At 47.5% G+C, this 26760-nt stretch overlaps 1 protein-coding gene across 1 annotated transcript in view; it reads left to right on the forward strand.

Moving 5' to 3' along the window:
• neto1l (neuropilin (NRP) and tolloid (TLL)-like 1, like) overlaps positions 1–26760 on the forward strand; it is a 247050-nt gene that overhangs the window by 203337 nt on the left and 16953 nt on the right. The window contains exon 8 of the mRNA XM_078217144.1: positions 16890–17003. Coding sequence (XP_078073270.1) covers positions 16890–17003 — 114 coding nt within the window. The remainder of the gene's footprint in view (positions 1–16889; positions 17004–26760) is intronic.

Consider the following 26760-nt stretch of genomic DNA (forward strand, 5'->3'; position numbering starts at 1 on the left):
ATGTGAAGACCACAGAAGGAAGCCCCAGGCATCTCTCTGATCATTTTAAATCAAATCAATGCTATTACACAATGAAATACACAACAATGAAGTCAACCATAAACACGCTTAACTAAGTCAATGTCTATGCACATCATCCCTAAATCTGCCCAGTTCCAAACCCTTTTATTTCCTTAATTTCAGAGCTTATTCTCCCCAAACAGCAGCCCATAGATCTTTAAAACTGGAGGCAAATTCCAGTAATAGTTTCCGCACCAGGCACTGGTATCTTTCTCTGGGTTGCTTCTGATGTGGGGCAGACCAACTGATAGTTCAAACAGGCTTTTTTCTACCCAGTTTGCTGGGAGTTCGCACAGCTTTTTCCTGCTGTCGGCTGAGTTCTCAATACAGCTAACGTGCCGAGGTTGAAACTGCTCCTGATATACCAGTTTCCCTTTTGATCTCACCTTATCTAAACTAATCTCCTCATAATTCACTCTTATTTACCTTCATTTTGTGAGGTTACCTGTTAGAATGTAACTATAAAATTCACACCTCATCTTCTTTGAACTTTTAGCATCTTACTCGAATCCTTTGATATTCTACTCTCCATTGTTATCAACTTGCCTTACGTAAACAACTAAGTTTCCAGGCTTATCAGCATCTCAGAGCACTAGTTCCAGCAACCTACCAAACTGCCTCTACCAGTATGCAGCTTCCGTTTTTAAGTATTAAACAAAAGCATATACCCAGCAGAGCACATTCCCAATCACTGGGTTTCCTTGTTTTTTCATACTATTACAATTTCCTGAGGAGGAGAAAATTTCTGTCCATTCAGAAATTTGCAGAATGGATAAGGATGAGGAGGTTGCCAATGATGTGGAGATGCCGGCGTTGGACTGGGGTAAACACAGTAAGAAGTTTAACAACACCAGGTTAAAGTCCAACAGGTTTATTTGGTAGCAAAAGCCACACAAGCTTTCGAGGCTCTGAGCCCCTTCTTCAGGTGAGTGGGAATTCTGTTCACAAACAGAACTTATAAAGACACAGACTCAATTTACATGAATAATGGTTGGAATGCGAATACTTACAACTAATCCAGTCTTTAAGAAACAAAACAATGGGAGTGGAGAGAGCATCAAGACAGGCTAAAAAGATGTGTATTGTCTCCAGACAAGACAGCCAGTGAAACTCTGCAGGTCCACGCAACTGTGGGAGTTACAAATAGTGTGACATAAACCCAATATCCCGGTTGAGGCCGTCCTTGTGTGTGCGGAACTTGGTGTGGACCTGCAGAGTTTCACTGGCTGTCTTGTCTGGAGACAATACACATCTTTTTAGCCTGTCTTGATGCTCTCTCCACTCCCATTGTTTTGTTTCTTAAAGACTGGATTAGTTGTAAGTATTCGCATTCCAACCATTATTCATGTAAATTGAGTCTGTGTCTTTATAAGTTCTGTTTGTGAACAGAATTCCCACTCACCTGAAGAAGGGGCTCAGAGCCTCGAAAGCTTGTGTGGCTTTTGCTACCAAATAAACCTGTTGGACTTTAACCTGGTGTTGTTAAACTTCTTACTGAGGTTGCCAATGACAGAACAGTTGGGAGATATGGTCATGTAACCAGGAAGATCTTTTTTTTAATTCACTAGCGGGACATGGCTGGCCAACATTTAATGCCCTAGTTGCCCGAGGGCAGTTCAGAATCAACCACATTACTGTGGCTCCGGAGTCGCATTTAAACTAGAAGCAGGAGGAGGCCATTCGGCCTGTCGAGCCTGCTCCACCATTCACCTTGATCATAGCTGATCATCAAATTCAATATCCTGATTTCCCCCTTCCTCCCATATCCCTTGATCCCTTTAGCCCCAACAGCTATATCTAATTTCTTCCTGAAATCAGACAACATTTTGACATTCGGTGGTCGTGAATTCCATCGATTCACCATTCTCTGGGTGGATGCATTTCTTGTCACCTTTGTTCTAAAAGGTCCTTATCCTCAAACTATGACCCCTAGTTCTGTAGGCCATGTAGGCCAGACCAGGTAAGGACGACCGATTTCCTTCCCGAAAGGACAGTAGTGGATCAGATGGGTCTTTCTGACAATCGACAATGATTTCATGGTCATCAGTAGATTCTTAATTCCAGATTTTTTTTATTGAATTCAAATTCCACCATCTGCTATGCAGGATTGGAACCAGGTTCCTAGAGCATTAGCTGAGTTCTGGATTAATAGTCTAGCGATAGTACCACGGTGTTGATGCCTCCTTGACAGATAATACCACAAGGTCATCACCATTGCCAGACTTGTGTAGATTCTCATAAGATCCTCCAATACCACAATTGCCATCAGCCTATCCCTGGTGACATGCTTCCACCTCAAGAACTTTGTACATTGACTGCACAATTTTTCAAGGGACTGCCCACCCTCCACCAAAATGTGCATGTCCTGGGCAAAATTGTGTGGGGCTGCTGGAGCTATCTTGCCTTGTCTCCTCTGTGTGATATTCTATGAATAAAACTGTAAGACAAAAGGTTGTAAGCCATTTTGATTACAATACTCTGATTCACTTTTGTGAATTTATGTGTGTAAACAATTTTTATAACATCATCAACGATTACTGTTAAAGTTTGGTGGAGAAAATGTCTCTGTGTAAATGTTTTGTACCACATATGTTAATGCAGCTGTGACTCAAAGGTAGCATGCTGTGCTTCCTGACCACTGACAGCCCTACTAGCTTACTCCCTCTTGGTCACATTGTTATGCCATGACAGCTGTGAGGGACCTGGTCAAGGTTCAAAAGTGTGGGCGCATCCTAATAGATGGGTGGCAAGAGGGCAAGTGGATGGGATAATGAGCATGGTACTGTTCATCATTCATCCACCCACTGAGTGTTGGCAGCTAACTACATGACTGCATGAGATCTGTACACGGTAGTGATGGCAAGGTGATGCCATCTCTATGTCTGTGTCTTGAGAATCGACCCTTTGCTTTCAATCCTTCAGTGGAATACATTTTGATAAGGCAGCAGCATTGACATTTCTCCCAGAGTAAGAAGTCTCGCAGCACCAGGTTAAAGTCCAACAGGTTTATTTGGTAGCATGAGCTTTCAGAGCATTGCCCCTTCATCAAGTGAGTGAAGAGTTGGTATCACAAACAGGGCATATATAGACACAGACTAAATTGCAATAAAATGATTGGAATGCGAGTCTTAACAGGTAATCAAGTCTTTACACGTTCAGACAATGCGAGTGGAGAGAGGGTTAAGCACAAGTTCAAGAGGTGTGAATTGTCTCAAGCCAGGACAGTCAGTGAGATTTTGTAAGCACAGGCAAGTCGTGGGGGTTACAGATAGTGTGACATGAACCCAAGATCCCGGTTGAGGTCGTCCTCATCTGTGCGGAAGTTGGCTATCAGTTTCTGCTCGGCGACTCTGCGTTGTGTGTCTTGAAGGCCGCCTTGGAGAACGCTTACCCGAAGATCAGAGGCTGAGTGCCCTCGACTGCTGAAGTGTTCCCCGACAGGAAGGGAACACTCCTGCCTGGTGATTGTTGAGCGGTGTTCATTCACCCGTTGTCGTAGCGTCTGGATTTCTCCCATAGGGAAAACTCATGGGTCACCTATCAGTTGGACAACATTTACAGATTTCCCACTCAGCTGATAAGGTAGTGATGTCTCCTTCAAGGTACAGGGAAATCACCATTGATTACCCAGCTTCTCAAATGGGCTCCTGGCCTGCTTCTGGATCTCACTACTTCCAGGCTTACCCCTCCTACTCCTGCCTGCCGCCCACCCCACCTCCACACTGACCCCCCTGCCCTCCACCACCCCCCCCCCCCCCCCCCCCAACCAAACTGGAAATTGAAATTCTCCTATTTCTTCGCACTCAACTGGGCTGTGAAAACTTGGTTCGTCTGATGTGTTTTTCCATTCAACTTTCTCTCCTTCACTGCCATTAACCCAGCTGATTTTGCATGCTATAGTGAAGTAAAACCTAGGCAGTTATTTCAGTACTACACAAGACAGTCCAGTCTGCTGTTAGTGGACAGCTCCATTCAAGCCATATTGTTGGATTGGACATTACCCCATGCTTTATCCCCTGAAATGCGGGCCCCTAGTTGTGCGTGTCAGCAGCAGGACCGACTGAGCAATTTTACTTCAAGTGACCTCCTAATTGGCTGCCTCCAAGCTGGCCTTCCAATTAAGTTAGGAACTGGCCCCAAGTGCTGCTGGGAGAGGAAGATCCTGCTGAGATAGCTTGGAGATGGAGAGGGTGCCTCAATATTAATGACATGGTGGCACAGTGGTTAACACTGTTGCCTCAGCATCAGGGACCCAGGTTCAATGCCAGCCCCAGATGACTGTGTGGAGTTTGCACATTCTCTTCATGTGTGCTTGTGTTTCCTCCCACACTATAGAGATATACAGGTTTGGTGGAATGGCCATAGTACCTTGGTGTTCAAAGATGTGTGGCTTAGGGGAATTAGCGGGATAAATGCATGAGGTTACAGGAATAGTTGGGGAGGGGGTTGGAGAGGTGGTGCAGACTTGATGGGCCAAATGGCCTCCTTCTGCACAGTAGGAATTCTATGATTCTTCTCTGATTCAGAGAGGTGAATGCAAAATGCAAAATCAGGCTTGTAGGACAGGTCCCTTTTGATGACTGAGGGAGCTGCCTGCTGGGCTCATGGTCACTCTTTGGGATGTGGAGCACTAACTCCAGTGGATCCACCCAGCAGTGACAGGGCAGTTCCCCCCAGCAATGATGGGGGGCTGGCTCTATTATGCTGGTTGATTCCCCCACATGGACAGCTTCCCTGGAAAATTACTCCTAAAAAGACCCGAATTATTTAAATAGGCTGCCCAACTCTGTTTAACGAGCAACCAATGAGTAGTCAGTCCTGCCATTGTGGATTTTGCCCAGTGGTGTGAATGCTAGCCATCCGGACGTGGCTCCCTGTTATTTTCCTGCTGCAGCTGAGCAAGAAAAATCTTCTAAATTAAGTCCCAATTTGATGATAGGTTGTATGCATACAGCAAGCCATGGCCTGTGAAGTTATATGTGATACGTACAGAAGGGCAATGGCTTTATTCTGCCACATGGGGCAATCATTATGCCTGGTGCATTTTATACTATGAGAGGGCCATTGAGAAATAACATCAAGAATCATTCTGGGCTACACCAATCTCACCAGAACAATTCTTGATTTGTTCTGTAAATCTTTGGCTGTGTTCAGTTCAGTGACAGATGTCATTATTTGGGAGATATTTCCTGTCAGTAGAGAATATGGAAAGTGAACAGCATGTGTAGAGGAATGACAAAGGTGAATTTTAGACAGTTGTGGATGTTTACATACCCGACTGTTTAATTCTATGTAAAATGGAGGCGACAGAGGTGGAATTTCCCATTACTTGGGTTAGACTATGAGAGGCGTCTTCAATCATTTTCCCTTCAAAATCATTCATTGGAGTCAGAGACAATAATCAGGGTTGTCTGTGCTGCTAGTCAGGAAACAGATCTCGAAGGCTGGTCATACAGCGACATTTTCCTTGCAATTTTTCAATTTGATCATTTGCAATGAATAACAATGAGGCTGTCAAAGTGTTCTTGCAGTGAATAATGCAACAATGCGAGAGATTTAAGTACTGAAAGAGACATTGGAAAGAAACAGCACGTAACTGAGGAACATTCTAACAATAATTTATTTTTCACCATGTTGCTGCACTGCAGGATGAACCTACTACAGATATTTCCCCAGAATCGCACAGGGCATGTGAGAGTATGCAGGGGATATCAACCCAGAAGGCAGAATAGAAATGATAGAAGCTGATGTGATTTTGCTCACCGGTAGTTCTGTCTCCTGACACCAACATCATCAAAATGAACCGTGAATTGAAATGGTTTCATGATTAAGTTATGTGTTCGAAAGAATTGCATGATTATCCCACAATTAAATGAAGTGAATTATCACATAATATCTCAGGCCAAATCTCATGACCTTTACAACCTGCCACAGCAAACCTGAAATTAAAAACAGAAGATGCAGGGAATACTTAGCAGATCTGTGGAGAAAGAAACAGAATTCATGGGTGAGAATTTTCCCCTGCCCCATGGCACATTTTCCAGCATCGGAGGCAGGCCGGCGGTGAGATCTTCCAGTCCTGCTGTTGTCAATGGGTTTTCTGATTGTTTGCCCTCTCTGCCTCCCAGGAACCCACGACGGGGTGTTGCATCAGTGGGACTGGAAGATCTGATGGCAGGAATGGCTGGAAAAATTCGGTCAATGTTTCAGATCTATGCCCTTTCACCAGATTGCACAAAAATCCTATCTTGGCCGTTAAATCTCACTAGAGGCCAAAACTCTGGATGCACCGGAGAGATTTCGGTTCGGGATTTTCACCAATCCCTACCGATGGCATGTTCCAGGAAGGGCGTGAGCCTAATCGGCATTTATTAGACTATTTTCCACAATTAGCAGGCTCAACACCACCACTTCCGCACTCAATGTATCTTCCCAACCAGTTGTGCCATCACGCCAGCCTGAATCATTACTAGTTTTCGAAAATGAAAACCAGTCGTGATGACCAAGCCGGGGACTCAGGTAAGTTTAGCCCCTGAATGGTGAGGGATATGGTCTGGCACTGCCCCCTGCCACTCCTGGCACTGCCACCGTGACACTGCCCACCTGACAGTGCCGGGACGGGGCCTCTGGCAGCACCTTCCGGGGTGGGGGAGGGGGGGATGATTCTCCTCATGTGTGGTGAGGGCAGTGCCCCAGTGTTTGTGGGATGCATGTGGAGGTCAGGAGGGGACCATGGGGAATGCATGCTTGGGGGGTTCCACATTGATGCCTGTGTGGGTGGGTGGGAGGGGGAGGGGGGAGTGGGGGGGGGGAGGGGGGGGGGGGCGGGAGGGCGGGTGGGGGGTGAGGGGTGACTGGCAGCCCAATGCCTGTATGGTGGGGCATGGCACCTTGATGCCTGTGAGAGGTGGGCTGGTGGCCCGATGCCTGTGTAGGGCTGAGGGATGGGGGGCCGTGGGGGGGTTGGAGGGGGGGGGGGGGTCTTGCTGGCATTTCAATACTTGTGTGGGGGCAGGGGGAGGTGAAGGGGCCTTCCCTGTCTGTGGCAGTGGGCAGAAGTGTATTTTTAGAGCTCATCATGCTGTCCTTTAAAGACGGCGCCCCAATCTCAGGGATGCGGACATCTGCAGCATCTTACAGGTGTGCATAGGGTGCGTCGTCCAAGCGATGGAAGCCCTTTTTGCCAATGTTGGAAAACATTTCATATTACAAACGACACGGCATCACAGCCTCAGAGGGCACTGGGTCTTGTACGTAGATTGGTCAGGTCGTGACCTGCAATACCCTCCTGTAAGAGTCTTTATTATTGTGGTGCTCGACTCTCCTTTCTATAACTTGGTCCTCCTGAAAAGTGTAAACCTTAAGGACAATGAGGCCCTGGAAGAAAACAGCTCATTGGGGCGAGGAGTAGGAGATGAGACAGGAGGAGGAATTGGAGGCAGAGGGAGATGATGCTGAACAGAGACGTGGTCCTATTGCAAGATGAGCTGGCTTTCTCCTGCCACTGAGGACTTCTCTCATCTCCCTCATGGCTGCTAGACCCCTTGCGCTGCTGCTGTAACTCTGCACTTTTCTCTGGTCCAGTGGAAGACTTTGGCACAAACTCTCTCCCTCAGCAGCTTCCTGGCTGCCTGGGGTGTCAGAAACCCACCTGCTCTCCTGCTCCCACTAACTTTAATTAGACAGGAGAATTGTCTCCATGTCAATCAAAAGCTCACCTCGGGGAAATCTCAACTTCAACCAGTTTTCTGCCAGAGGTGGGCTCTTGGCGCAAAAACAGACCCAGTTACTGTTTAGCCCTTCAGTAGCCAACATCCAACCCGTAGTATTAATTGGGAGAGACAGCTGGGACTGAAGTTGTGGGGTCAGATGAATGAAATGTACTAGAAGTCAGTAAAAATGTTACGTGTTGTACGGAACATTAGAAGCAATGGGCTGAAGGCAGGAGTAGGGTGAAGGAAATTAGGAAGACTGCACAAGTTCAAGAGAAGGGTGGAAGAGAGCAGTAAAAAGCAGTGCTATAGTCAGGCAGAGGGTGAAGAGAGTACTTCATTCAGAGTGGAAAGTAGTATCAGGAAAGTATTAAAGTCCACAAGGAGTTGGGAAAGAGGAGACAGGACTAAAGTTGAGAGTCATGTTGAAGAGAGCAACAAAAAAAGAGTATTGAAGTTAGAAGGGAAAGCAACAGATTAGATTGTTAAAGTCAGCAAAGAAGAGTCCTTGTTTCCTTTTAGCTGATCTTGTCGAGTTTAATGACTGCATTAGACTGTGAAGTGGGATATGGAGGTGGGAGGGGGGAAGCAGCCATATCTCATAAACCTGATAGTGAGAGAAAGGAGGTTTGCTATTGTTCTTCAACTCAACCTTGACTCAGTATCCCACCGCGAGGTTTCTCGACCAATCAGAGAGTGTGTTTGTGATGATGAACAGTACCTGACAATGGAAGGTTGTCTATTTAAAGTAACTCCCACAGGGCTCAGAGTGATTGATTCCAGAGGATTCAGCGACCACAGGCTGGAAAGTAAGACATGGGCCAAAATTTTACACCTTCTCTAAGTGGGGGTGCCGTTCCCCCGCAGGCCCAGAGACCTTCGATACTCCCGATTCTCACAAACCCCACCCCACAGAACACCACTTGCCCCCATGCATCTCCCTCAGCATCCCTTGCTCCCACCCTCCAACTCTCCAGAACCCCTGCCACTTCTTCACTTCTGCTCCCTGCACTGAGTGACAAGCACTTCATTGTAATGCCTCTTCCGGCCACTGCAACGCTGGAGGGGCTGGAGAGCAGCCAGCCAATCACATTGGCCAACAGCTCTCCAAGTTGGTCGGGGAGGGTGAAACCTCTGCCCAAATGCCCAGTACTCGTGTTAAAGTGTGAAATGGCAGTGGTCTGGAAGGTAGGGATGCGTTTCCCCTGCAGACGGCAAGGGCCGACCCCCATCATCCTAAAAATTCAGGCCATGGGAAGGATGTGGCTTCACCGACCCTCCCCCAACCTCTCTCCCCCGATTCTCTAGCTTTTCGCTGGAGATTGTGCTGTTGCCACAGTGATGCGTGGAAGAGAGCAGCTTCTCAAACCAGGCAAGCATGGAAAGAAGGGGTGATGAAATGAGCAACAGGATTACAATCTCTTACTCCTGGACTTAGCGCCACAGAAGTTTCAGTGACTTCATGAAGGCAGGAAGTGCCAATGGCATCCCACTTTCAGGAGCTCTGACTTTTCCACCATTCTTCCCCACAGTCCCTTCACAGTCTAACACACCTTGCGGCACCACTCATTCCTGTCTCGACAGACATCTCCTCACATTCCCATTTGAACAGCCAACACTCTCCACAAATGTTGTCCTTCTCTCCTCTCCACATAATTCATTAATCACACTCACAACTCTCTGCCTTCTCTCCTTGCAGGAGAAGAGAGGTCAGAGCTCCAGTGAGAGGCAGAGAACCTGAGCCTTCCATAATAGCCACCCTGACTGTGGAGGAAGAGGTCATGGAGATTGGCAAGGTGGCAGAGTTAATAGCCATTGGTGTTGGGGAGGTGGGGGTCTCCCAGATAACTGCTGACAGAATTAGAAATTGTGCTGCCACTTGGCACCGAAAACTCACTCAATGCTGCTTTCTGTCGTCACTGACTGAAATGTGAAAATCTGCACAGTGGTGACATTTTAGCATTCTAGTACGTCAGTTTTAAGTCATTTCTTCCATCTACCACTGGTCTAAGCATGACACAGTTGCTGAAACAGGAGGATGAGCAGGTGGCAGAGGGGGCTGCACCCTCTGAGGAAGCACCAGCACATGACTCATATATGTCCTCCATCAGCTCACCATCAAGCGGGGCACACGTCTCAGTGGAGACGCCATGGGAGATAGAGGTGACAAGTCGTTGTGCTTTGAGATACGCACCCTTTGTGAGCAGGAGCATGTGTTACAGACAGGGACAGCAGTGGAGACAGCCTTCCCCCATCCACTGGACAGAACTCTCCAAACTCAGTTGAATATAAGTGCTGAGCTTTGCATGTGAACCATGAAGAGAACAAATCTTTTCCTTTGCCCCTCCATCCCTCAGTCAGAGCCCTACTTGTTGCCTCCTGTCAATATGGCCAAATCTGCCCCTGCACAGATGCTGGTTGGACGGCCTTTAGTTGGGTACTCGTGACCTCCAAAACCAAAAGAGCGTTCCCCATAAGCACCTCATCTGTTAGAGCAAGGATTTGAGCAGCCTACCTTCCACTCTGCTGAAACCGCAGTGTAATCAGATGCAGAAGTGAAAGCTTTAATAATTGCACCAGGGAATTCACTTGGCTGATCATAAAAATGTCACTGTGTGAATTTATTGCGAAATGTAAATGAATCATGCACTTTATTTCAAATTTCCATTGTCCATTCATCTCCTTTCTTGCCTCCTGTCTCAACTTGAGGAGAATGATATGACCAGGGTAGAAGACACAGGGCGGCACGATGGCACAGTGGTTAGCACTGCCGCCTCAGAGTAATAGGGACTCCGTTTCAATTCCGGCCTCGGGTTACTATCTGTGTGGAGTTTGCACATTCTCCCCGTGTCTGCGTGGGTTTCCTCCAGGTGCTCCAATTTCCTCCCACAGTCCAAAGATGTGCAGGTTAGGTTGATTGGCCATGATAAGTTGACCCTAGTGTCAAGGGGATTAGCAGGGTAAATATGAGGGGTTACGGGAATAGGGCCTGGGTGGGATTGTGGTCGGTGCAAACTCAATGGGCTGAAAGGCCTCCTTCTGCACTGTAGGGACTCTATAAAGACAAGTAATGAGTGTGACTGAGATGGAGAGACTGTGGAAATGTTGTGTTTGGTGAGGGGTAGTGTATTTGTTGTGTACAATGGCTCCACACACTCAAGTTATCTCAACCGTGCCTGGGTGAATCTATCATGGGCTTCTCTGGCAGCTAGGTGAGTAGCTGCAGAACTCTGGCCATCTCAGGTCCTTCCTCTTCCTCCTCCTCGAAAACTAATCCTCTGATTTTATGCCCTCTAATGGGAACATCATTTTCTTAGATCTGGAGCTATGTGCCTATCCCTCCTGTCCTGTTGAGGTGAATGTGACTGTGGAGAAGGTAGCTGTTGTGTTGTTGCTGTTAGAGACACTGGTGTTGTTATTGTTCCTCCTCCTGCTTCTGGTGTTGCATCTCCTCTTTTTCCTCATTAGAGCTGTATGGTATAGCTACGTAATCTGTCCCTGTGCTTCGCTGAAAGCTGTCAAGAAGGAAGTTTAGACCAAAATAAACAAATTCCAAGCAGAGAGAAGTTACTTTCAAGGAGTTGGAAATCACCCCTAAAGCATTGAAAGCACACTCTCAAGAGAAGCCTTGTGGAGTTTGGCTGTTTAAAGGTTTCCCGGACTGTCTGTTTCATTGACCATTTGCTTCCTATTGTGTTGTCACCCTGGCCAGTTCCACCCAGCTTGGATAACCCTCTCAGTGGTTCCACAGATTTTCCCAAAGGCCTGCAAGTGTGGCACAGTGGTTAGCACTGTGGCCTCACCGCGTCAGGGACCCGGGTTCAATTCTAGCCTCGGGTGACTGTCTGTGTGAAGTTTGCAAGTTCTCCCCGTGTCTGCATGGGTTTCCTCCAGGTGCTCTGGTTTCCTCCCACAGCCAAAGATGTGCAGTTTAGGTGGATTGGCCATGCTAAATTGCCCCTTAGTGTCAGGGGATTAAAAGGGTAGGTTACGTAGATAGGGCCTGCGTGGGATTGTGGTCGGTGCAGTCTCGATGGCCAAATGGCCTCCTTCTGCACTGTAGGGATTCTATGAAATGCATCCCTGCAAAGCTCAGAAGTAAACGAGGTTGAATAAGTTTTCCAATTTTCCGTGATCTGACCCTTCTGCACCTGAGCCCACCTCTCCCATACCCTTATTCTGCCGCATGAGTTACCGGTGTTACCCACTACTGTCCCGTGAGATTTGGCGAAATAATTCTCATGACAATCCGTGGGTGGTACTCACCTATCTATTTACAGTGGTTATCACTGCTGCCTCACAACGCCAGGGACCCAGGTTCAATTCCGGCCTTGGGTGACTGTGTGGAGTTTGCGTGAGTTTCCTCCAGGTGCTCCAGTTCCCTCCCACATTCCAAAGATGTCTAGGTTAGGTGGATTGGCCATGCTAAACTGCCCCTTACTGGCCCAAGATGTGTAGGTTAGGGGAATTAGTGGGGTAAATACGTGGAGTTATGGGGATACGGCCAGGGTAAAATGCTCTGTTAGAGAGTAGGTGCAGACTCAATGGGACGAATGGCCTCCTTCTACAGTGCAGAGATTCTAATGTGTCTGCTGTATACAATACATTGAACCTGATCTTCTGGACATGAATTACACTCCGTACCACAGCTGTCATCTTGTGGCTTAATAAGAAGCAGCTCATGTGCCAACTTAAGAACCATGTCACAGAATGGCATGCCACATGTTACCGTGTGCATACTCTACTCACAAACCCAGAATTTCCTCCGATTGGACGTCAGTTACAAGAAAGCAGCTGATTGGCTGGTTTGGTCACCGAGCACAGAACACTTTCATCCAACCATTTTGGATCTGGGTGGTGGTGCCCTGTATCATAGTTTACAATTGATCATATTAAAATCTTTTTTAAAAAGCTGCTCATAATTCGACACCAAGTCTGATAAATTGTTATCTCAATTGTAGGAGACAATAGGATGACTGGCACTACAAACAGAAATCTATCTTTGGTACATTTGAATCCTAGAATCCCTGCAGTGCAGAAGGAGGGCATTCAGCCCATGCATTTACCCCACTAATCCCATTAGTCTATCTATCTTGGGACATTAAAGGACAATTTAGCTATGGCCAATCCACCTAATCTGCACATCTTTGGACTATGGGAGGAAACTGGAGCACCCGGAGGAAACTGGAGCACCAGGAGGAAACCCACGCAGATACGGGAAGAACATGCAACTCCACACAGTCACCTGAGGCCGGAGTCGAACCCGAGTCCCTGGCGCTGTGAGGCAGCAGTGCTAAGCACTGTGTCAACATGTTGCCCAAACGCAAGGCCATTTTGAAGTTGGGGTGGTAACCCTCCATTGCAGCCAGTTATCTATTACTAGATGCCATAGACCTCAATGCTTTAAATCAATGCAATAAGTGGTTAAGTATTCAATCCCTGAGCAGTGACATCTTTGATCATGGTGAATGGGGACACGTAAACAGCAGAAGGAATCATCAATTCAGAACAAACTTTTGAAATTTCTTGTTGAGAGGAAATACTGCATTGAGTGGATGATACTTGCTTTCCTCATGCATGACCTTAAGACTTAATCATAACTAGATATAAAAAGAATACTCCACAGCAGAGTAATGTTAACCTTGAATATTGATGTGCAAAAGGTCATTATTTGCCTTGCAATGGCTGGCATGATTGATGCTGGAGTTTAATTGTTTTTGAGACTGGAGTGATGATATATTCCTATGTTAAGTCTTGTTTTCCAGCATGTCAAATGTAGGGCAAGATTACTGAGAACTGAGATTGGCTTAGAACAGCATGTTCATCACCCAGTTCTGGAAAAAAAACAGTGCGGTTAGACCAAATTAGAGAGCAGCAAATCATAATAACTTACTTTATAAAACAATGTTGCAGCTTTGTGAATTTACACTCACTTGCATATTTGGGGGAATTTAATCGGAATTTTACAAAGACAAGCAAGGGGGATTTTTTTTATGGTTGGAAATTGAGCATTGTCAGAGGTTGCTTGACTGTAGTGTGATCAGAGCACCATCTAGCGGTTAGCTATTTTAGTACAAGCATGTGAACACATTCACCTCGGAATTAAACTGCATAGTACCTGCTTATCAGGTGCAATGCGACTGCCCAAGGATCCAAAACTGCATCCAAAATGTGTGTGCATTCTTCTGGCAAAAGGTGCACCATCGTAGTGTAGGAAGGAGTGTTTGCTGGTGTTTTGCACACATTTCAATGTTGTATCAGGCACAGTACACTATGAAACACTTACATTTCCTTCCCTGTGGACAGAGTGAAGCAGTACAAGAATGTGTAAAGATTTGCCCTGCATAGAAAGCTTCCCTGGGGTGCAAGGTGCCATTTACTGCGGCTACATTGCCGTGCATGCTCCTTATCACAATCCAGGAATGTTCATCACTCGAAAGGAACTCTGGCCCCCTCAGCCTGCAACCACAATCGAGCAAGCGCATCATGCAGCTTTGTCTCTGCTGTCCTAATGGCAGTTATGACTCTTTCATTCTCTGTCTGTCTCTGTGCCCCTTTTATCCCAACCAGGCTCCGAAGTTGAAAGCTGGTTGTTGAGTGACAAGTGTTACCTCCTCCTGATATGGTTCTCGACTCCTGTTAGGCACTCAGGCACAGCTGTACAACAAGCGTAAAATGGGAGCCACAAGAAAAATCTTGCGAAAACAAACAGAATTTTCAGACAATACTATCAAAGTTCGAACATAACATTCCTGCTCTTAAACTCTGGGCCTCAGCTAATAAAGGAAAGTATCCCATATGCCTTCTAAACCACCTTGTCTAGCTGTCATGCTTCCTTCAGGAATATGTGGACATTCTCTCCAAGGTCCCTGTTTTCCTTTGTGCTGTACAAGAACTTAGCAGCTGTTGGATATTACTTTGTGCATTTGTCCTTGATAAAAATATTCCCTCATGTTTTTTATGGATTGAATTCCATTTTGCTACTTTTCTGCTCATCCGTGCATTGATATGTCCATACACGCAGCAGCCTTCTTCCGGTGACACAATGGTTAGCACTGCTGCCTCACAGCGTCAGGGACCCTGGTTCGATTCCTGGCTTGGGTGACTGTGTGGAGTTTTCACATTTTCTCCGTGTCTGTGTGGGTGTCCTCCAGGTTCTCCAGTTTCCTCCCACAGTCCGAAAGATGTGCTGTTTAGGTGCATTGGCCATGCTAAATTCTCCCTCAGTGTACCCGAACAGGTGCCGGAGTGTGGCGACTCGGGGATTTTCACAGTAACTTCATGTAAGCCTACTTGTGACACTAATAAATAAACTTTAAACTTTAAACTCAAACAGGCGCTGGACTGTGGCGACTAGGGGATTTTCACAGTAACATCATTGCAGTGTTAATGTAAGCCTACTTGCGACACTAATAATTAAAAACTTTAAAAAAAACATTTTCAACCACATAACCACTTTCCATATCATTCACAAACTTCCCCTGTATTTGAGTCAGTGTAATTAACCTAAAGCTTGCCCAAAGAGGCAGCTCTTAATTGAATCTTAGCGGAGTTGAGTGAGGTGGAGAGGTTTTACTTCGGAATTCCAGAGCTGATGACTTAGAAGGCTGAAAGCATGATCACCACAATGGGGTGAAGAAAGTGCAGATGGTCAAGGGGCCTGAATTAGAGGAATACAGAGTGTTTGAATGGGTGAGAGGCTGAAGAAGATTGGAGTGATAGGGAGGGGTGAGGCCATGAAGAGATTGAACATGAGGATGAGTCAAACCAGATGCAAAGTTTGCAAACAGCCTGATTCAGCCTGAGAGTGTGCCTAGCGATCGGGTGGAAAGTGGTTATAGAACAGAAAATATTACTTATATTTATTGAGCACCTTAACGATGCTTCAGGGCATCATAAAATGCTTCACATAAAATCAACCTTGAGGTACAGTCGCTGTTGTGCTGTGAAACATGGCAGCTAATTTGCACAAAGCAAGACCTCACAGCAATTAGTGAGGTGAAAGAGTTGTCTGTCTTTGGTGCTGAGACAGAGAAATACTCCTGGAACATCTGCAGAACTCTCTGGTCCTCTGAATGATCTCACCCATCTTTGACATCCACCTGGCCACTCTGTCAGACTGCACATAGATACAATGAGCTGGCAATTTATTGTTTCGTATTTGTAAGGCACAAGTAACATGATTTTGCTTTCTGAAAGGAAATGCAGGAATGTAACATAATTGTTTGCTTTATGTTTTTAACATGATGTTGTCATTTTGATTTGCCAGTGTAAAATGGTTTGGGTTTTGGGAAAAAAATGTTCTCGTGGAAACATTGATGGTAATGTGTAACTAACTTTCTGAACTTAAAAAATATTTAATTTCAGATGGTGTTTCAACATTGTATTATTATTGTTGTAAAAATGTTTCTTTTTTGTATTTGTTAATGGGATGCGGGCATCGCTGGCAAGACCAGCATTCATTGCCCATCCCTGATTGTCCTTGAACTAAGTGGCTTGCTAGGTTATTTCAGAGGGCAGTTAAGAGTCAACCACATTGCTGTGGGTCTGGAGTCACACATACGTAGGTTAGACCATGTAAGGATGGCAGATTTCCTTCCCTTAAGGACATTAGTGAACCAGTTGGGTTTTCCAACAATCGACGATGGTTTTGTGGTCATCAGTAGAGTCTTAATACCAGATTTTTAAAAATTGAATTCAAATTCCACTATCTGCCGTGGCGGGAGTCAAACCCAGGTCCCCAGAACATTGGCTGAGTTTCTGCATTAATAGTCTAGTGATAATACCACTAGGGTATCTAAAATAGGCTGGAATCCTTTGTTGCCAAAGGGACACTTCAACTGGTAAGTCTGTTGTTCTTTGTATGGAAATATATGAGTAAGTTGCCCAACAGGCATGAAAGGAAAATCCATCCAGTCACAGTGCTTGGAACAGAGCTTATAAATCAATATTAGCCAAGGTTGGGATCTCGAGAAGGGCATGGTGAAAAATAAATTTCTACTTGCAGCCAGAGGTTGGCAGTTGTCAAAAAGTGTTTGCTGTGGAGTTGATGTCTCACCTTCCTAGGCAGGTAGATGTGTTTGAACTTACCTATGTCTATCCTGGTTTCTTTTCCAGCCCCCTGCGAAGGTAGCGCTTTCTTTTGCCACAGCAACATGTGCATCAATAATACACTGGTCTGCAATGGCGTGCAAAACTGCGTGTACCCCTGGGATGAAAATCACTGTAAAGGTAACAGCCTCTTCCCTTTTCTTTCTGAAATACGTGTGCACTAACTTCCTTTTTTCAACTTCCTGCACCTTCAAGCAAGATGTGTGTCTCTAAAGAACTGTGAGATGTAGAAAAGTTTTGTTTGTAGGTTTGTTAAATATGTTGATATTCAACTCATCCACCTTGGGCTACATAAGATCCATTTTGCCTCTTGCTATGTTTTTTTCCCCAATGGGATTACTGTTTGACATACTGTTCAAATATAAAAACACTGGGGAGGGAGAGATCTCCCTGCTATTTACTGATCATGGACATCAGCTGACAAGATAGGGTTGATGCTAAAACAATTTGTTGTACGCATCCATCAAACAGTCTGAACTTTTTTGTGTCATTTAATTAAAGAGCAGACAGTGACCCGGATCTATAGAACAAAGTGGTTTGTTGCCTTGATTCACTGATTGATAAGCAGAGACATGTAAATCAAATTGCAGTCCCACAGACAGACTGGTGCTATTCTTTGCATTGTGCGAATCTTCTCCCACCTCCCATTGTATTCAGTTCTTTATCCACAGCATTGCCAAGGTTAAACTGGGTTTGAAAGAAAGTACCAAATGTTATTTCACCTCTAGGAGAATAAAGGTTGGATCTTGTAATTGAATATTTGGATTGCACAAGGCAATTCAGACCCCATGAAAACTGAAGCAGAAGAGGACAAATTTCTCCTGCTTTCCCCATTTGAAAAATCAACATTATTATCAATGGAAGGGCGGGGTGGGGGGGGGGGGGGGGGGTGGCGGTGGGGGTGTGGGCAATGAATGGTGGGATCCTCCCATCAAAGTTAAAGTTGGGTCAGAATTTGACAGGAAACTTTCAGGTGTTGAGGCCTAGCACAGCCTTAACTGCCCCGACGGGAAATTCCTTCTCTCTCCATGCCTCCCAGAACTCCTACTAGCTGCACATTCCTGTTTGCTACAGCGGTGGTGAGTTGGGGAGATGGGTCACACAACCTTGTCCCCTGGCTGTCTCAACGCAACATTCCCAGAGCTGCCACACCAAAGCTGGAGTAAGGTTCCGGGAGGTTGTATAAAGAGGTGATATCTGGCTATGGAGGAAGAGCAAAGTTCACTTCTTTATACAATGAGAGAAAATACTGGAAACACTCAGCAGGTCTGGCAGCATCAGTGGAGAGAGAAACACAAAGTCAATGTTTCAGATTGACGACCTTCGTCTAGAACGATAACCCTAAGAATTTCTGGGATTTTCTGTTTTTGTGATATCTGGCTGTGGCGGAAGAGCAAAGTTTGCGATTCAAAAAAGAACAACTTGCTTTTATATAGTGCCTTTGACATAGTTAATAGCTTGAATGGCCTTCACAGGAGTGTCATCAAACAACATTAAGTCAAAAAGCAAGATATTGGGGCAAACCACAGAATCAAAGGTGATCCAGCCCACTCGTGGCATGTTTACTGGCAGCTGAGCCATTAGCCGATGGTGAGATCTTCTGGTCCAACCAATGTCTACAGTGTTTTGCATTCCTTGCCCATGACCACCAATGATGAAGAAATTTAAATCAAGATGGTCAAGAGACCAGGCTTGGAGGATCAAAGGGATCTCAAAGAGTTGTAGAGCTGGAATAGATTTCAAAAATAGGGAGGGGTGAGGCCAGGGAGGGAAGTTGAAACAGGGGTCAGAAATTTAAAACCAGGGTGTGTTGCTTAATGGGAGCCAATTTAATTCAGTGAGTATAGGGATCATTGGTATGAGTTAGGGTACGAACAGCAGAGTTTTTGGATAGTCTTAAGTTTTTTGGGGGTGGAGGTGGATAATGGGAGGTCAGCCAGGAGTGCATGAGAATAGACAAGTGTAGGGGAAATGAAGGCAAGGGTGAGGGTTTCCACAGAATCAGGGCAGGCGAGGCTCGCAGAACGGAATTCTCCGTTGGCCCCGGGCGGGATTTTACCAGCCTTGCCCAAGCGAAGTCGTACAATCCCAGCCAAAGTGGAATCAGGCAAAGTTTTGGAGATGAAAGTAGGTGATACTGGTAATTGTATGGATATGTGTTCAGTAGCTCACCTCAGGGATAACTACTACACCTACTAAACAGTCTTGTTCAGACTCAGATAATGCCAGGGAGAGAGATGGAGGCAGAGGAAGTGAAGGTGCAGGAGATGGGAGAAGGGTTTAGGAAGGCTGTTTGCAGCGGATGGGGCAGTGCCAATGGGCAGTGCCAGGGGAAATGCCATAGGATGGTGCTAAGGGGCAGTGCCTAGGGACTTCCCAGGGATGACACTCACTGCCAGCTCCCTGCCCGCCGACTTCCCTCACCACCCCCTCCACCACCGGGGAGTTGTACTTGTTCGCCCCTGGAGGATTGTCTTCACCAGGTCCTCATTTGTCAGGACCTGTTGTAAACCCTGCCAGCTCCATATTAAGAGGGGAGGGGGGGCGGGGGCACGGGGAGTCTGGGGAGGGGGTGGTGGGAGGGAGGCGATGTCTAATGTGGAGGGATAAAACAACGGGAAAGTTCATTAATGATTTTTGTATGTATGGTAATGGGGTTCCTGACCTTCCATGGTGTGGTGGACCTCAGTTGTGCCTTTGTCCTATTTGGACCACCGTTGTGTGTGTTTGTCATACCTGGTTCCTCCCCTCGGCACCTAGTATAAAGGTGGCTGTCTCCTCCCCCTTGTTCAGTCCAGGTCGGTTATTTGTTGGGACTGCTCCTGATTCTGTTGTGAATAAAAGCCTACACTTGTATTGGCACACTGGTAGTCTTTCGCCTTATTGATAGCGCATCAATTTTATTCACAACAGTTGACCAGCATGGAGCAGTTTCTAAAACCCGACAAGTTAGCATTAGACCCTCAAGAGGTTGGAGCCTCTGATAAATTTGATCATTGGTTGGACTGCTTCGAAGCATTCGTCGACACCGCTACGGCTATCGACACCGACGACGCTAAACTCCACGTGCTCCGCGCCCGGGTGAGCGAAGCTGTCTACAGTATCTTCCGGGACGCTGCTACATACGCGGACGCTATCGAACTCCTAAAAGGGCAGTTCCGAAAGAGCCCTAACGTGGTCTACGCCAGACATCTCCTAACTACCCGCAAGCAGCAGCCAGGAGAATCGTGCGCCCAATTTCTGCACGCCCTGCGGGTCCTAGCTCGAGCTTGTGACTGTAAGGCTGTTACAGCAGCTCAGAACGTGGAGGGCCTGATCCGCGACGCCTACGTTGCGGGCATTGAGTCTAGATACATTCGGCAGCGCCTGCTTGAACAAGATGGCCTAGATCTCCAAAGAACAGCCACGATGGCTGAAACGCTCGAAGCAGCCTCTCACAATCTCGGGTCCCACCCTGCATCCCGTTCTATCGACGGCTCCACCGCGACGGCTGTTCCGGCAGGGCCCAAATGTTACTTTTGTGGCCTATCCAAGCACCCTCGGCGTCGCTGCCCGGCGAAGGACGCGATTTGCTCCGGATGCGGTAAGCTCGGCCACTTCGCTAAAGTCTGCCGGGCAAAGCCGCTTCCGAAGCCTCATGGCGCCACGTGTGTTCCACGGGTGCAGCCATCTTTAAGGCAGGCGGCGGCTGCGTGCGAATCGCCATCTTTAATGCGGTCACCGGAAGTGCGGGAATCGCCATCTTTGATGCGATCGCCGGAAGTGCGGGATTCGCCATCTTTGAGACTGGCATCAAGACGCGCCGAGCAGCAAGCTTTATCCGTGACGTTATCAGACGGGGACGAAGATGGATTCTTCTTGGATTCGATGGTGGCATCGATTTGCCTGGACCAGTCGCAGCCTCATCAACTCTCCAAGTCAATAATGGAGATCAAGGTAAATGATCATGCAGAAAACTGCCTGTTCGACTGTGGGAGCACAGAAAGTTTTATTCACCCTCGCACAGTGCGTCAATATGCCCTTCCCGTGCGACCCTGGAGCCAGACCATCTCCATGGCCTCGAATTCCCACTCAGTGGAGGTCCTCGGGTGCTGTTTGGTGACGCTGACGGTACAGGGCACAGTCTACGAGCGTTTTCGGCTCCTCGTGCTGCCGCGACTCTGCGCAGCTGTACTACTGGGGTTAGATTTCCTCACCCATCATAGGAGCGTCACCCTGCAGTATGATGGCCCTTATCCCCCGCTCTCCGTCTGTAAGGCGCCGTCACTGCAGCGCCCCTTGCGCACCACCTGCAGTCTCTCGACCCTCAAGATCACCCCCCCACCTTATTTGATAACCTCACCCCGGATTGTAGGCCTATAGCCACCAAAAGTAGGCGCTATAGTGCGGATGACCGGGCCTTCATTCGGTCCGAGGTACAACGTTTGCTCCGGGAAGGGATTATCCAGGCCAGCACCAGCCCCTGGAGGGCGCAAGTGGTCGTAGTTAAATCGGGGGAGAAACACCGCATGGTGATTAACTACAGCCAGACCATAAACAGGTATACCCAACTAGATGCGTACCCTCTTCCCCGTATCGCGGACATAGTCAACCGCATCGCGCACTATAGGGTTTTCTCTCCGATCGATTTGAAATCGGCTTACCGCCAGCTCCCTATCCGCTCGGAGGATCACCCATATACTGCCTTTGAGGCAGACGGCCGACTCTACCAGTTCCTCCGAGTCCCCTTTGGTGTCAACAATGGGGTCTCAGTCTTCCAGCGGGCCATGGATCAAATGGTAGGTCAGCACGGGCTACGGGCCACTTTCCCGTATCTGGATAACGTCACTATCTGCGGCCATGACCTGCAGGACCATGATGCCAACCTACAAAAATTCCTTCATACGGCCACTCTCTTGAACCTCACATATAATGAGGCGAAGTGTGTTTTCCGGACACGCCGCCTCGCCATCCTTGGGTACGTGATAGAAAATGGTGTCCTTGGCCCCGACCCAGCCCGTATGCATCCCCTCATGCAGCTTCCCCTCCCTACTACCCTCAAAGCACTGAGGAGATGCCCAGTGGGTTCCCCGTTACGTGGATAAAGCCCGTCCGCTCCTAAAATCGACCTCTTTTCCCCTGGCGGAGGAGGCCCGTCAGGCCTTCGATGACATCAAAGCAGACATCGCGAAGGCCGCGATGCATGCTGTGGACGAATCCATCCCATTCCAAGTGGAAAGTGATGCGTCTGACTTTGCCCTCGCCGCCACCCTTAACCAGAGGGGCCGTCCGGTGGCCTTCTTTTCCCGGACCTTACAAGGCCCTGAGATTCGACACTCCTCGGTCGAGAAGGAGGCCCAGGCCATCGTGGAAGCCGTCCGGCACTGGCGCCATTATCTTGCGGGCCAACGATTCACCTTAATTACGGACCAGCGGTCAGTTGCCTTCTTGTTTAACACCAGGCAAAAGGGCAAGATTAAGAATGACAAGATCTTGCGGTGTGGAGGATTGAGCTCTCCACCTACAGATATGACATCATGTACCGGCCCGGGAAGCTCAATGAGCCCCCAGATGCCCTGTCCCGTGGATCATGTGCCAGCGCCCAACTAGACCAGCTACAGTCCCTCCATAACGACCTCTGTCATCCAGGTGTCACCAGATTTTTCTACTTTGTCAAGTCCCGTAACCTGCCCTACTCCCTCGAAGAAGTCCGGACGATTACCAGGCAATGCAGGGTCTGCGCTGAGTGCAAACCGCAGTTCTACCAGCCAGGTAGGGCGCACCTTGTAAAGGCCACTCGCGCGTTTGAGCGCCTTAGCATTGATTTTAAAGGCCCCCTCCCCTCCTCTAACCGCAATGTTTATTTCCTGAATATCATTGATGAATACTCACGTTTCCCTTTTGCCTTCCCCTGCTCGGACATGACCACGGCTACAGTGATTCGGACCCTGAACACGCTCTTCACCCTGTTCGGCTTCCCAGCCTATGTTCATAGCGATCGTGGGTCCTCTTTCATGAGTGACGAGCTGAGGCAGTACCTGCTCGCCAAAGGTATTGCCTCCAGCCGCACCACCAGCTATAACCCCAGGGGAAATGGTCAAGTAGAGCGGGAGAACGCAACCGTCTGGAAGGCCGTTCTATTAGCGCTACGGTCTAGGGGCCTTCCAGTCAGCCGTTGGCAAGACGTCCTTCCGAACGCATTACATTCCATTCGGTCACTCTTGTGCACAGCGAACAATACGACCCCTCACGAGCGGATGTTTTCGTTTCCCAGGAAGTCCTCCTCGGGTACTTCGCTCCCGGATTGGCTGATGTCCCTGGGGCCCGTCCTGCTACGGAAGCACGTCCGGACCCATAAGGCAGATCCCTTGGTCGAGGAGGTCCAATTGCTCCACGCTAATCCTCAATACGCTTATGTAGCGTACCCTGATGGGCGGGAGGACACGGTTTCTGTCCGTGACTTGGCACCCGCGGGTGCCCCTGAGGTCACCACGTCCTTCCGCCCCACAGTCTCCAGTGTTGTCCACTCGGAGATTGCTACGCCTCTTCCTCCCTCAGTCCCTGTCTCCAATGTAGTGCGCCCAGAGCCTGTTGCGGCCCCCCACCCCCTAGCTCCGGTTCCCACTGTTCCCCATATGCCACCAGAGCCACTGCTCGCTCCTCTCGCCCCTGTGTACAGCTCGCTTGAGTCGCCGGAGCCGTCGCCACGCAGTACCCGACGACTGGACGGGACGACGGATCGGTCCGCTCCACACCACCTGGTGCCTTCTCTCGACACTCACGGTACGGAGCCTGGGCCGACATCGCTCCCTGCTCGGACGACTCTGCGACCTGCACTACGGCGATCGCGACAGCGGATCAAGCCACCGGTTCGTCTGGACTTGTAATATTGTTTCCGCTTCACCCCCGTGTTGTTTTTTTTAAAGGAAGGGGTGAATATGGTGGACCTCAGTTGTGCCTTTGTCCTATTTGGCCCACCGTTGTGTGTGTTTGTCATACCTGGACACATCCCCTTCCGGTTTGGTTCCTCCCCTCGGCACCTAGTATAAAGGTGGCTGTCTCCTCCCCCTTGTTCAGTCCAGGTCAGTTATTTGTTGGGACTGCTCCTGATTCTGTTGTGAATAAAAGCCTACACTTGTGTTGGCACACCGGTAGTCTTTCGCCTTATTGATAGCGCATCACATGGCAAGAACCCCATTGCATCCTTGATTGGGCGGGGGGAGGGGGGTGGGGGGGGGGTGGTTGGGGGGGTGGCGGTGGGGACAATCTGAAGTAGAAATCTCACCAGTCTAACAGGTATTTGGGGACGCCGGTTGGATTCTTTGCCCCTATTGACATTTCCGCCTGCCGAAAACAGGGGGTGGAAAATCGTGCTCCCGCTCCCCATTGTCTTGTTATCCAGAGAAATCCAGACATTCAAAATTTGAGAAAAGATCCAGTGCTCGTTGAGAAGAACAAAGATCAAACGCAGAGGTTGGGAGTGCCAATTTAAACTAGCAGTTAACTTGTAGTCAGGGTTAAAATACACACAAGATTAGAGCCAAGGGAGCTTAAGTAGTGGAAGAGGTGAAACTTCAGGTAAAAGGACAAAGGATGGCAGTGGATGGCTAAAAATGGATGCTTACAATAAGGAGCACACTGGAGAGCTTTTTGAGTCACAACAACTCAGTTCATACTCCAGTCAATCCCAAACATTCACCAGTCTTTATCTTGTCAAAATATCTCCTCTGCTCCTTTAGGATGTCTCACTAGCTTGCGTGATGATGTAGTGGCATCTTCAGGTCTTGCCACCTTTTCAGAGTTGGGCTCTCACCTGGTGACCAGAAACCCAGTAAGAGTTTTAACAACACCAAGACTTTAACCTGGTGTTGTTAAAACTCTTACTGTGTTTACCCCAGTCCAATGCCAGCATCTCCACATCATGACCAGAAACCCACCAGGGGTTGGCCATGCATTATACATCATCTCACATGGTGAAGTGGTTTGGGTTTCTACATTAATGACCTTTCATTCTACCCGACAGAATTGTTACATCACATGAACTGTCGAGCCCCAAGACATTCTCATTAACCCTGTTTTTTGCACAGTTGTATTCTCTTTGTTATTTATAAACTTATCCCACTTGTGTAAAGTTCTGATTTTGTCTTAGTTGATTGCATGAATGCAATAATTATGTTATTACCTGACTTTAGAGTTGTATTTCCTATTGTTCAAGAAAAGTTGCAGGAAAAAAGTAGATGTGAGTGAAGTAAAAGTTTATTTATTAATGTCACAAGTAGGCTTACATTAACAGTGCAATGAAGTTACTATGAAAATTCCCGAGTCACCACACTCTGGCACTTGTTTGGGTACACTGAACGAGAATTTAGCATGGTCAATGCACCTAACCAGCACATCTTTGGACCGTGGAAGGAAACCGGAGCACCTGGAGGAAACCCATGCAGACATGGGGAGAACGTGCAGACTCTGCACAGTCATCCAAGGCAAGAATTGAACCCGGGTCCCTGGCGCTGTGAGGCAGCAGTATTAACTACTGTGCCACCATGAAAGGAAATAACAGACTCAAAGTTGATTTTATTAGTTTTGATTGCCCGCCATTGTAAATCCAGAGTAGCTCTGAACTTACTTTTGCTCAGCTCACCTGGTAAGATGTTACCAGCAAAGGTCCAGAATATGTTGCAGAGCAACAGTGGGGCTCAGACTAGATGTGGATTTATCCTATATGTTGTGGAGAGGCAGGGAGGGCAAAGTAACAAGGACAGAGAGAAAGACAAGGAAATACATTTCAGTTTTGAAGTAATAAAGGAATATTGATCAGGTTATTCAGCACATTCACAGATTCAGGTACAACCACTTAATGCCATATTTATTGTCATCCTTGGTAGCTTTATATTAATTTACTCTGTGCTTCCTCACTGCTCTCATTGGTTGGAAGCTTTCTCATGTGATTAACATCAATTACACTATGCCAACTACTTTAATTTCCAGGTGCCAGCCTATTCCCACCACCCTGACCCAATTTGGCAGCTGGACAGAATTTGACAAGATATTGGCACTAGACAATGCCTGCTAGAATTGTTTTACTTGCACAGGTTTCTCCCTGCAAGCGCATCCATCAGGTCTGTGAGACTTGTAGCAGAGCTCAGAATTCCCAGGGTCACAGATTAATCTGTGGAAATGCTTCTATTTGAAGTCAGTGGAATGCTCACTAGGAGGCCAGTTGAACCACTTAAATGTCTGATTAAGGGCTGCTTCACATTGCGTTGACATCTGCTTCCCTTCCTTCTCAACCTGTTTTATTCCACGTTATCTGTGTGCAAACTATATCATGAAAATCTTCTGCACTCCTTATACTGAAGTGACAGGTTCCTCAACAACCCATAAATACATCCTTTCTCTTTTGCCAGAGGAGGCAGAACAGAAGAATGAAGTAGGGTATGATCTATGTGCTCAGCCCAAAGACAAGTCCTTGGCTCATTGTCTGCTGATCGCTCTAGCCTGAGCTGTTTCCTTGGTATGTTTTGTTTTTCAATCATGGTTTGCCATTGCCTTCCACTCTCAGTGGCAGGATGAGGAGGCAGCTCCAATGTCTAGCCTTTCCGGGATGGGAATTGAACCTGCACTTGTTGGCATTATTCTGAAGCACACACTAGACATCTAGGCAACTGAGCGAACCAGCCCCCTACAAGAATGAGGACATGATGCTTTTAGCCCTGTTGCTACTTCAATTCCCTCAATCCAGCCAGTAACCATTTGAGAGCTATTGGGCTGCAGTTTCTTAAAAATAATGTTGTATGAATGATTAACGGTGTATTATTAATGTGCAGTTTGGCCAGCAGTTTGTGGCAAGGAAGTGATACCTTGTGAATTATGAATTGCTACAAGCAGATGGATAATT

The sequence above is a fragment of the Mustelus asterias genome, chromosome 7 (genome assembly GCF_964213995.1).
Source record: "Mustelus asterias chromosome 7, sMusAst1.hap1.1, whole genome shotgun sequence".
Lineage (NCBI taxonomy): Eukaryota > Metazoa > Chordata > Chondrichthyes > Carcharhiniformes > Triakidae > Mustelus > Mustelus asterias.